At 43.0% G+C, this 13,500-nt stretch overlaps 1 protein-coding gene across 1 annotated transcript in view; it reads right to left on the bottom strand.

The window, feature by feature from the left end:
• Positions 1–9,207: 9,207 nt before the first annotated feature.
• vps50 (VPS50 EARP/GARPII complex subunit) overlaps positions 9,208–13,500 on the bottom strand; it is a 102,576-nt gene continuing 98,283 nt past the window's right edge. The window contains exons 27-28 of the mRNA XM_084484927.1: positions 12,835–13,024; positions 9,208–10,764 (exon numbers count right to left, since the gene is read on the bottom strand). Of these exons, the coding sequence (XP_084341053.1) occupies positions 10,645–10,764; positions 12,835–13,024 (310 nt within the window). The 3' untranslated portion in view covers positions 9,208–10,644. The remainder of the gene's footprint in view (positions 10,765–12,834; positions 13,025–13,500) is intronic.

Consider the following 13,500-nt stretch of genomic DNA (forward strand, 5'->3'; position numbering starts at 1 on the left):
GTTCGCCAACGAGGAGTGCACCCATGATGGAAACTCGGTCCTCGGGGATGTGTGCCCAAGTGGACAACCCATCAAAACCCCCAAATTGACACTTTTATTTATATATATATTTCTTTTTATTTAAAAGGATTTCTAATTACTTCACATCTGCTCAAGGAAACGCAATCAGGCATGGTTCGTCTACCACAATGGGGTACCCAGCCTTCCGCCACAACCGTTCAGCTCGTGCCGGGAAATCAAGTGCACCATCTTAATGAGAATTGGGAGTTTGGGAATTTTCCTCATCTTAACTGTGCATCCATTCATGGTCGGAGGGAAAAGATATCAACAACATGGAAATAAAGTAATTATATGGGAAGCGTGTAGGTGAGTGATGGTGAAGGGTGAAGTTCCCCCATTGGAAAGGATGGATACTTCTAATCTTTGGGAAAGCCAATCCCAACCGTGCAGGTGGGGTCGATGTGCTTCTGATGTTCTGCCTGGTTTCCATACATGATCGTTCCAGCAGTAAGCAGCTGTAGCCAGTGGCGGTTTTAGGCACGGGCGAAGCGGGCAGCCGGCATTACAGGGGGGGCGGCACGAGCACAGAAGAAAAAAAAAAATCTGTGCATTTCCTATTATGGATAATAACCCCCCCCCCCCCCCCCCCCCATCAACAACTCTGTCAGCCCGTAATCGCCCCCCGCACAGATTGGGTCTCGCCCGGGGCGTAATTCAATGTAGAACCGCTACTGGCTGTAGTGGTGTCCTTCAATGCTATAAAATCAACAGGATTGATAGCCGACACCAAAGCTGCTCTATGAAAATAAATTGTATACTACTATGAAATCTATTTCCACAGAGACCTTCCTGAGCTTGCCCTTGAAACTAACATCTACCCACGCACCCATCCACATATGCACAGACAGACACGCAGACAGACACACAACTGGTTAAAACTATACAAGTATGAACCCTGGCATACTATAAAATACCAAGCTAATCATTAGAGTTGTAGACCATCCATAGTTTGCTTCCATATTGCCTCATATATCGGTCCTTATATCTGTGATATTTGCGGCTGAATGCAATGACAGGAATGAAAAACACTTTGTAGTTTTAATATTGCTGATATTGTTTCTTTAGAGCATGTCTTGTCTCCTCTGCTGTCTCGTCACCATGATGTGAAAGCCAGGATTCATTTTTAATAACTTAAGTCCTAGAACTATTCCTGCTTGATATTCCAGTGGCACATAGGAAATCTTTTCCTATTTCCTCTCCATGAGAGATATAATGAGAGGATATATAAATAAAGATGGTTTCATAGATGGATTCTTTTTTTTAAATTCTTCATCAATACACATTTTTATTTTCCATTCCTATGAAGATCTTGAATGGAATTTGAATTGGATGAAGAGAGCGAGGAAACGGCATGAGAGGATGAGTGAGATGGACAGCGAGACAGTCAGACAGACAGACATAGATAGAAAGGAATAAAGGAAAAATGAATTGAGAGAAAAAAAACTGTGTTTCTTTAACAGCAATGGATAGTGGACCGTCCTCAAAGCCGTGCAGATTTGCATTTGCCAAACACAATGAGCTTTCTGTCACTTATCTTAGCTTGGCGCAGTGGCGTAATTGCTAAAGTAGCCCGCAAACAACTCAAAACAAAAGAGGCTCACACTGCATCATGAAAGAGTACAAAAAAATATGAACCTGATGGATGTGGTCAGCATTCATGAACACAACGCAGACCTGTCTATGGCTCCAATCCAGTATGCCTTTCAAGCACTCGGTTTGAAGTTATTTCTTTACAAACGGATACATTCTTAGCAATACTGAGCATCATTTTTGACTGGCCATCCTCTTGTCAGACAGGCAGAGTTGAAGTCAAGGTGGAAACAAGCCCGTTGGTGTATGTGGACGCAAAGTGGGAGGCAGATATAGCCTACACCAGCGGAGGTTAGAGAAAGTACTTTAAAGGGGACTCTAATCAAGTCTAAATAGTACTTGAAGCCTCAGCATGAGTACTTGAAGTATACAGGCATTTAGAAAGAAAATATTCTCGCTCTGTCCTTTCCCATGCTGTGTTTTAAAATGCAGCAGATCTTAGTGAGTATGCATGCACAGCATAAACGTAGGGCTCAGATATAAGAAAGCAACCTCACAATTATTATAATAATTATAAGTATTTTAAAATGATGTAGTGGGCTATTAAATACTTATATTTTAACCTCAAGACGACAGCTCTGCTGTTCATCCAAAATATATATCCATCAAATAATTAAATACACTCATTGCCGAGGTTACGAGTCACCATAATTTACTCAGCGGGGGAAATAATACACTGCCGTTGGTGCTCTGGATCCCGAAAAAAAAAAGGTTGACCTCCCGTTAAAATCGGAGCCACAAAATTTCAACATCCCTCTCTCGTTCTCACAAATGCACATTCGTCTCACTTTCCCTGACATGGGCTGGCGGCCTGCAGGGAAGAAACAGCGCGGCATCCCTGGAGTACAGACTATGGTGCTTAAAGTTAGGGCACCGCGCGGCGTCGTTAAACAGCAGGAGAGCGGCCCGGGGATCATCAGCGCTTCCAGGCCGATTCGGTACGCTCAGAGCTTTCCAAGGCACTCAGTGCTGTTTTTACGAGGTGTCCAAGGCACAGTTGGAGACGAAATAACTTGTTTCCCGAGTTAATGTTGCCCCATACTTCAAATCCAGATTTTAAGACATACGGTTTAACAAGCGTCTTAAATCCAACGACCCCTTGTCTTAAGACACCTAGCAGGAGGCCGACAGCTCGACACATTGCTCTGTGTGTGAGGCTCATGCACATGCACATACAGAACACACCACTGGGGTAGTGCTTCCTTGCCTTCTCCTTCTGTCTTTCAATCTTTCTTTGTTTTTCCTTGATGCAACACTCACAAGCGAACAAATAAAATAAATCTCAACTACGTCAGGCACTTAGGCGCCCTGACAACTAGCTGTTCCGTGTTTAGGGTTGAAGTGAGCTTGTCCGCTGAGGCCATGAATTAACAGTTAGGAGGGCCAGAGCCAGCCAGCCAGCCACTTGCTGCGAACCGATAAGAGGTTGTTTACCGGTATTCACACTGGCCCAGGGCGACGGAGCTCACATAAACACTTCAGATCACCAAGCAGGGCTCATTCCAGGTCACGGGGGGTCAATCCTTCCCTCTCCATTTCCTTTACAATTCTTTAATCTCTCATACGAACGGGTTGAAGTGCGCACGCACGCACGCACGCACGCACACAGATACATAAATGCAGGCTAGTTGTGTTTCCACTCAAACTGGGCCACCACAAGCTCCGTTATTAGTGTATTTTAATGTACTGATATTGATTAATATGATGTAATAACAGTAACACCATTACCAATTTAAGGCAATCTGCTCTCGTAGAGACACATTAGTACGGCAGAACTGCTTTGATGCTGATGAAGGGATAAACAAGGACTGAGGAAAGGATTAGAGATTTATAAAGAATTGTTAAGTGGAGGAGCTGGGTTTGTTTTGGACAAATGTTCGCAAAGCTTGTGGGTTTGTTCACGTCGGCTCCATCGTAAAAAACAACCACATTCAAACATGAAAAACACACAACTATCTCTGTGCAGCACAAACACTCATGAATAATAACTGTATTAGCCGCAACATAGTCGATTTAGACCAACCTCCTAATGTTCATGCACCATACTAAATGATATGGAAAAACAGCGTAATGTACTAAATGAACGATCCGTAAAGAGTTGAGTGACTTCAGGGGGGTTCGCATGTATAGACAGATAAAGTAAGCTATCTTTGAATCAGAGACAAATGACTTTGTTACAGAGGTGATTTCATTAGCAAATACATAGAAAAGTTTAAAAAAATAATTAAAAAGTGCCTTCCCTGAGGCTTGTTTAATTGCTAATGATTTTTATGTTTAAATGATTTTTTTTAAACTTTTCTAGGTTGAGTTGAGTCACTACAGATGATTATGAGCAGAGCAGAATATGGTGTCCCTCCAAGAGCAGTTCAAGGCCTGCCATCGGTTTGCAAGCTTACACTGTCTGGGGTTCATGTCGGCCTTGGAGCCGTCCGCACTAGTGTAGTGGGATGGAGCTTGGCCCGTGGTCAATATGGATCCCTTCCTGGACCCCTGCCTGGATTCCTTCCATTAAGATGGGCTTGTTAATGCGTAAAGACCCATTTCACAACCGATTAAGAGTGGTCATGACCGCTCAAATGGCTCCCCGAAGAGGAGAGAGGGCAAAGAAGCACACGCATCAAGTCATGAGGAAAGAGTGCACTGACTCTCAAGTACGGAGAACATGACAACCCAGTCTTCAATCTCGCAACATCTGCTTTTGGATTTATTACATTTTTTTACAGGATTAAACCATGACTCATCTTTACGTATTGTCACTGGCTGTTTTGGCTCAGTATTCAGTTAAAGCAGTTGTTCATATTTTACACTGTCCAAACATACTTAGACACACACAGGTTGTTTGTCTGTGGAACCATCACCCGTAATCCCCTCCAACATATTCCACAGAGAAGCCCTGACGGTGGGGGTGGTGGGGGTTTGGGGAGGTGAAGGTAGATAACATCTATAGGATCTACCATTGAAGAGGTGTTCAATCCCATGTGTGTGGGAGATGTTTTGCGACCGGACCTGAAAGCCTTATGCCACTCTGTGTGGTCTAGTCACATAGGAGTTAGTATTTTACCACACAGTGCAGTCAAACATGCAAAAGGTACATTAATGTGGAAGAAGACCTATGGAAAGTTAATTCCTTATCTCCATCTCAAACCCATTTGAAATTTAGCATCCATTTGAAACAGGCAGTTGGCTGCATGCACACACAGACCCCCCCCCCCCAAACACACACACACACACACACACACACACGCACACACACACACACACACACATCCAAGTTAATGGAGCAGCAAAGAGCAGGTAATTGAAGGGGTTTCTGTCATGGAGAGCTGTTAGCACCGCGGCGACCTGAATCCCATCACCCATTCCGGAACATTCTGGAAATCATGAGAGCCCATCAGAAAATATAAAAAAAAGACTGAGGAGGAAAACGCCAAACAGAGCCTGGGAATATTGAAGTAATTGAAATGGATTGTTGGAGCGTAAATATTACAATACATTACAATAAGGAAGTAGAGCAACACAGTGAAGCTTGAAATTGCATGACAGGTTATTCCATATGATAGCAGTTTGTAGAAGCCCAAAGTGCTTTCCGCTGAAGGGTTCAGTTGATGTTTGACTTGTGTTAGAATTATGATTCCGTTCAGCAAAGAAAAAGGAAGCACGAATCAGCCAAACTTTGTCTTTTCTTTATACACACACTGGCACATACTGCAAAAGCAAGTGAGCACCAGCAGATGCTATACTTTCACACTACACAGGACATCTCTTTATACTTCTATTATCATAGTGGTGGCTCCCTGCTACTATACCAAAATCACATATAAGGGTTCAAATGTCACGTCCGGTACACATATTTGATATTTCATGTTTAATACTGAGCTCACACACACAAATATGAAAAGGTTTGGCTGGGCTTTGCAGCAATGCAAGTTATGGCAAGTGGGCTGGACTGCATTCAGACACACAAGATCCTGACTTCTGTGCAGCTTATTGGAATAGGCTGGACAACATGTACTACGCTGCTGCCTCTGTCTATGGTTTCCATTGTAAACAGTGAATGATGTGCCTTTGTAAGTCCTAGCGGTAGGGTTCTTTTTATGTGTATGTCTTTGGTTGAATTAATGCGACCAGAGAATAGAATGTAGTTGAATGTTCACTGACCCTAAACAGCTCAACAGGCAGATCAATGCGGTTGAGTTTCAAGAACATTGTATTATTATGATCCGTCGCAGAAATGGAGAAAAACTTTGGAGTATTTGGTTTTATGCATGACTTTATAGCTCACAAATGTCACGTTGGTTTATGAGACGTATTTATTTATTACCAGTTCCCAGTTGGCTATTGGCCTTTTGGTAGCCATTGAAAGTAGTTGTATCCCTTGTTTGCTTAGATGTTTAAAGTAAGTGACCAACGCAAGGAGGATGGTCTTACCAGCGTCACCCTTCCACTGGTAGTATAACATCATCCAATAAGATTAAAGTGGTGGTATGTTAGTGGGGAATCACATGAGGAGAAGATATAAAGACCTCTACAGCACGACGGAGGTGGTGGAGTAATATAAAAATGTATTTTCCATCAAATCCACACGTAAGCCACCTGTATTGAAAATGGGAATTATAGAGCTAGGTTGCAACTTGGAATGAAATATCTTGCAATGAAGTACTCTACCTCTTTTTTTGAGTGTTTAAAAAATCTGTCATTTACGCCAAGGAAGGGTTGCAGAGAGAGAAAACTGAAAGGAGAAATCCATACGAATTTCATGAAGAGAGAAACTCATTCAGGTGGGGATGTCGACCTGAGTGAGCTGGCGAGTAACCCAGGATAGAAGGTAAACACGAGGGTGGTGGACCCGGGGAGAAGACGTTGCTACATCACCCGTCCTCTGAGGCGGCAATTTGTACAGAACGACGAAGTATGGATCTCTGGGCTTTGTGCAAAAGAAAAACCCTGAACCCTAAAAGTAAAGACCTTGCGGGACAGACCAAAATCTGGATTAGGTGCAATAGTGCGATAAAATGATGCCCCCAAGGAAGGAAGGAAGGAAGGAAAGTCAATACGGGCCAAATACACACCTAGAAAATAAGATCTAGGTGTGATTTAAGGGTTAGGGTTTATTTATGTCTTTCCTCATTGATGAGTCAAAGCTTTGTCATGAGATTATAGTCGTATCTGTTGCTGCTTGAGCATATTATAATGATTAAGCAGGTCTTGTTAAAATATTGAAGAATTATGCTAAAAATAGGTTATAGAATATAACTTATTGAACTGCCTACTCTCAACAAATCCTTTAAAATAACTTGTCGAGTCCATTCCTATCACTTGATGTTTAATAATAGTAATATTAATAGCTCAACTGCAGTAGTAAACATTTGGTGTCATATTCACCTACTTCAACATTGAGAGGTATATTTTCCCAGTACAGCGCATGTATTCCATAGCATACCGTCTGTTGACAACCACATGAAGCATTTGTGGCACTAATTTCTGACCAATCAAGCAGCAAATTAGTAACACCTGGCGATGCAAGTGTGGCACCAGACTCTCTGCTGCAGCGCCCAGCGTCCAATTAACCGCTTCGCTCTGTAACGACAGTCAACAAGAAAGCCAATCAGGATCCAATCCTTTAATCAGATCCCCACATTTGATGGGGTAAATAACTTATTATACATTGTGGAAGATAGCCTTATTCCAGAGATTGTGAAACGTTTCCATTAGCCCAGCGACAAAACTTTTCTTCCTAAAGTGCCTTTTGAACAAAACATAAACAAACAGAGGTAACAACAAATTCAAAGACGATGATCTACATAGGCCTACTGGTAATTTGTTTCACAAATAACTAGTTTCAATTTCTTGCTTCAGCAGCATGAGCGTAATCCTTTGTGGCTAGTAAATCCCCCCTCTCCGACTGTTTCCACGTAGCCTACTACTCACTGGTGTATTTGACTCTAGCAAATGCCGTTCGCAGAAAGTGCTCCTACTGGACCCTGTTATTATTCCAGGACCACTCTATGTATGGATGCTGTCCAACAGACCACAGAGTGGTCAGGCCAGCCTGACCACAGACACAAACTCTTGTATGCCAGGACCACAGTTCTGTAACTTCCGGCGAGGCCGACAATGACATTCAATGACAAGCACTTTGGGTTTCTTGAAAGCACTATTGAAATTGGATTAATTATTGTTATTATTATAATCACAGACGTGTCACAGTCACCTTAGACATTTTCCGATTTGACACTGCAGACAAAAAAAACGTAACCCATAAATAATTTCAGTCCTAGCCGTTTCACGACATAATACCTCAAGATTAAGACCGTCCCTAGTACCGTATAATTATCAATGTGTTGAAACTATTTAATGTCAGCGCTGTGGGCTGGTGTAGCGCTGGGGCGTTTACATACAGTATAATGAATGATCTGCCCTTTTCTGTCTGGAGAGCTGAGCAACACAGGCATTACTGGAACGAATACAAATTGTACAGAGACTCCTTTCTCAAAATCACATAAGGCCATTGCTATATTCCTGGCGCTATAGGTTGGCTGTGTGTTGAGAATTAAAGGATTTTGGTTGAGGGGGTGTAAATTCTATCCCGAGGGGGCATTTGAGGCAAAGACGACAAACCTGGCCGTAAATACATCAATACATTTGACTTCACAAGCTGCCTCATAATCGACAGAGCACCAATCTAGACGCTATTGCTACTGTTAGCACATTGAGTTACAAGCTTAAAGGGGACATATTATACCACCAGGTGTGAGTGTGATTAGCCATTACAAGGCGTTTTGAAAATGTGCCGCTTCTGACATCAAACGGATAGATGAGCAACGTTTGCTACAGTCCACTGGGTAGGCTGGTAGACTGATCTATCCAGCACACATCTAGGTGGACATGCCCATCTGTGATGTCAGAAGCGGCACATTTTCAAAACGCCTTGTAATGGCTAATCACACTCACACCTGGTGGTATAATATGTCCACTTTAAAGGTGACCTATTATACCGTGAGTGTGATTAGCCGTTACATCTAGGTGGACACGCCCACTTGTAATGTCAGAAGAGGCTGATTTTCAAAACGGCTTGTAGCGGCTAATCTCACTCACACCTGGTGGTATAATGTCACCTTTAAAAAAAACATTTTAAATATATGTTAGGATTGACTGCAGCATGGTATGCCCTTATTTTTGTATCGATAATTAAAGTGCTCGAGTACACAAGCTCTATGTACGATCCTACTAAACAGTCCAACTTCACACCTCTTACTCACCATGTCTTTTTACCATTTGACTGATGGGACTAAACACTAAAGTATCATCATTATGATTGGATATGCACTGCTAAACCCTAGTTCTTAACACGCGCTTTGATTACACTGAGAGCACTGCGCGCAATTCGCTATTGACCATAACGGTACGGACATCATCCACACGGTTAACTGCAATTCATTGAAAAAAAGGCAGCTAGTCACTCCTCTGTGGATTTTCCTCGTCGCGAACTGGGCTGGAAAGCGAGAAAGAAATAAGGAAGAGTTGGACTGAGCGGGTTCAATGTTAGTATTTATTACGATTGAAGAGTTTGGATTGAACCGTCACCATGGAATGCTGATGCTACACAGGAGGTTCACGGGAGCCATGACGTGATTCTCAGTTTAAATATTCATTATAACATGTATACAATTGACAGGTTACCAAGTTCTGGACAAAATCTTCCTTCCACTCATTTGTAAGATCAGATTCTAACCCAAAGGAGATACGAGAAGCCGGAGAAAAACTAACAAATAAATACAATCTTGAAAATATGTATTACGTCATACAGTATTAATCTTGGAAGTGCAAAGATAAAGAGTAGTTTCAGAGCAAAACAAACAAACAAACAAACAAACAAAGGTAACTTAATTTTTCTGAAAGACTAAATAAGTCTGCCTTCCTTCGTTAAAATGGGGACAATCATTGAGGTCATGCTTTCCAAAGCCTAGAAGGGAATATTTTTCTCTGTTAATGTTCAGCTGACTGAGTCATGGAAAAAATGTGTCGATCAATTCTCTGACTCACTCACAATACGGATCCATTGTTTCGCCCTTCACGGAGAAGCAGACGCATTGATATGCAAGATTAGCGCTACACTGCGCTCCTCAAAAAATTACTAAATATCCATCTATGAGAAAACCAAATAAATATCCACGTGGGATACAGCAGAAGACACAAACAAAAGGACAAGTGCAGTTGGTGCAGCTAAATAGTCAGCTAGACAGCTATAAACAAATAAAGATAATTTTCAAAAATCATATATTATTCATCGATAAAACAAAACATAGCATCCAGTTAGATAGGCACGATCAACGGAACCAAGATTTTACAAAGACCACATACAGGGTATTATAACCTAAACCTTGGATAAAGGACACCATACATGTCATTAGTGTGCTCTAGAGGTAGCCAAGCACACCATGAAGTACTGAATACACTAGCGTTTCCTCCTGGCATTCTAGTTGTGTCCCACACGGAAAGAGTTGTGAAAATGTTTCCAATGGACCTAAATGAAATACATACGTACGTGCCAGAGGAGTTCTTCTTCACCTTTGATCCTTGGCGAAAACTGACAGCACAGATGTAATAATACAACAGCTGGCCATGCCTAACATCAGGGCGTTTACATCCAGAAAAGCGGTTACATGCTTCAATTTTGAAACACCAGCGGTTTGTTTTGTGTGTCACCATGGCGAAAAACAGCCAATTTACAACAAAAAACAAGTGTTTTGCTTTCAATGCGGCAGCTTTCCTAGTTAGCCCGATTACCATCGCAACGCGCACGAAACCCGCACCTTGGTAATGATATGAGGAGCCATTCCCGCTACAGGGTTTGTTTTTCGAGGTGCACAACATAACCTATGTGTACAGTAAAGCAGAAGATATGGACATTCGACACGGAGCTTCCTTCTACTGGAGTGTGTCCCGGTGTCACTGGGCCCGGGGCTGGTGGGGGGTGGGGGTCTCCCCACCTCTCTATCTCTTCGGCCGGTCGATGTCGTCGATGGCCGACAGCAGCTTCTGACGAGCCTTCTTGTTGATGTGCGAGCCCAGACACACGTTGACCAGGTTGGCCAGCTGCTTCATGGAGTATTCCTGGAGGTGGGGATTATAAAAACACACACACACACACACACACAACACCTTTTATTCTGCTACACCCTCTGTGACAAAACCCTGCCGTTTTGTCATTTAGGCTGGCTTTACAGGACAACGATCTGAACACAAACCGCAAAAGTGGTGTTACGTTCCCACTTTTCATTCCGCGTTTAGACAGCGTCTTTGGGTGGAAATCTGCGTGCATACCGTGACGCAAAAGTGTGTGAAATCCGACATGTTTGTTGTGGTTTGCCTGTACTGCACATGAATGTGACGTAAACGCGTACGGGACGAGGGCCAGCGTGCGAGAGCCAGCTCAGAGCACACTTTTGCGTTGTTAACCCTTTAGATGGATAAGCAACGGTGGAGCGTTTTTTAAGATTTCCACTCTGGAGGGTGGGTTCATTTTTTTGCGTTTTTAAGCCCCGAAAACGCTGTCGCCGTCTAAACGAAAGGCACATCTGATAAAATATTTTGTCAGTTTCACCCGGGAGCGTTGTCGTGTAAAGACAGCCTTAGCAGATGCTTTTATCCAGAGCGATTTGCAGCAATTAGGTCCCTTCTCACGGTGCTTTTCATCTGGGGAGAGACACAGGTGTCGCTCGTTATACTAATAACGCATCCACTCCTTTGATGTGCTGGTGCGTCGGTAGAAGACTTCTCTTTACCAGGGAAGCCCTTGTCTACATTAATATTCGTATTTCTGTAAACCTATTCCCCCCACCTCAGAAAATATCCTGTCCAAAACAATGTTGTTAAAGGAAATTACTCCACAACAGAGCACAAAATCTATATTTAACAATGCTCACATCAGCATGCCAGGTAAGTAGATGGTGAAAAAACGTTGCCAAACTGGACATTAGGAGAGTGCACATTAATGGGCTTCTTCTTCAGCTGCCAGTACAACAACACGTCATTGCAAAATCCAAAGGAAATAATCGTTTGTTTGGATTGAGAACTTTTGGTCACAGTGTATTACAAGTCCACTCTAGGTCGTCTTGTGAACATGTTCTATATTAAACCTAGCAGTGATGCCAGACGTCAACGGACCGGTAGTCTGCTATTGTCTGTAGGCATGACCAATGTGTTAAAGGTCCCATGACATGCCACCAGGTGTGGTGTGATTAGCCGTTACAAGCCGTTTTGAAAATCTGCCCCTTATGACATCACAGGTGGGCGTGTCCGCCTGGTGGCATGTCATGGGACCTTTAACTACTATTGGCATCTGTAAAAACATGAGGTCATCGATTTGCCAAACCTCCGTTTCTCTGGTCCACATGAATACCAAGAAAACAATCTCAGTTTTTTCTTCAAGAAAGTTTTTTCTGTCAAGTTTTTCTCTTACTTTGGTGTGGACGGTAGGCAATACTGCAGGCAAAGAAATTTTGACATACTCGCAGACGAGGCCCTTAGTCCCCTTCCTGTGCCCTGGTATATTACAGTAGCACACCCCTAATAAAGTGCTGTTTTCGTCACCATGACGACACCTGTGTGAAAAGCCAGCTGATGTCAGGACTGCAGAGTCACCCACCAGCTTCCGCAAAAGACTAACTTCAGTTCAGAGTTCACCTAGACTCTGCATAGCCTCCCCCCTTACCCCCCCTACCCCCTCTTATGCACTTATTGTATGTTGCACGTCCTGGCACTTAATATACTCACTTATTATATGTTGCACGTCCTGGCACTTAATGTACGCACTTATTGTATGTTGTACGCCCTGGCACATCATATACGCACTTATTGTATGTTGTACGTCCTGGCACATAATATACACACTTATTGTATGTTGTACGTCCTTGCGCTTAAATAGTACTTAGCATTGTGTAGCATCTTATCATAGCTAGCTTTGTTGTATACAGGGAATGCGTTAACCTAACAATTGTTAGTGCTTGGCACTTGGTTCTATGAACATCCTTACTGTACCAACAGTGATATATCGTTTCTCTTCTTATTATTGCAAGTCGCTTTGGATAAAAGTGTCTGCTAAAATGCCCTAAATGTAAATGTCAAAGGCTGCACTCAGGCCAACGTCCAGTGAGGACCAGGCCGGGGTGGTCCTCCGCTCACCCTGTGGTTCTTGATGAACTGCTCCATGTCGTTCTCCGTCAGGTAGTAGGCCTTGATGTACGTCTCCACAAACTCCTTGTCGGGAATGGGCCGCAGGTCCGTCAGCCGCTCCAGCTTCATGAGGAACTGCTGGAAGTCCAGCTGCATCAGCGCACGCCCCTCGTTGCTGCACTTCTTCACGTTAGCGTAGCTGAGGGGGGGGGAGAGAGTGGAGACAGAAAGGGCGAGCATGGTTGAGGTCACTCAAATCGTCAGTCTGTTGCAGTCTGAAAGGCTATTACTGGGCCGCTGTTATTTGAGGCCACCCCCAATCCTAGGCTCCCTAAAGGTCAACGAAACATCCCCAAAGACTTCGGTGTCAACTAGTGTAGAGAAGTTCCCCCCTTCACTGTAAAGCGCTTTGGGTGTCTTGAGTGTCTAGAAAAGCGCTATATAAATTCAATTAATTAATTATTAAGTACTTTCCCTAGAACTTGCTCCTGAGCCTGTGGTGAAAGCCTTATGACACACCGTATACGTTAAAACAATTCAAAGTAGCTAGATTTACCTTCTTTCTTCTGATAAATGTACTTATTGTAAGGTCGCTTTGGATAAAAGCGTCAGCTAAATGCCCTAAATGTAAATGTCAATGTATAAAGGTAAAGGTAAAGGTCAATTTATTTATAT

Source organism: Micromesistius poutassou (genome assembly GCF_964030765.1).
Source record: "Micromesistius poutassou genome assembly, chromosome: 20".
Taxonomy (NCBI): Eukaryota; Metazoa; Chordata; class Actinopteri; order Gadiformes; family Gadidae; genus Micromesistius; species Micromesistius poutassou.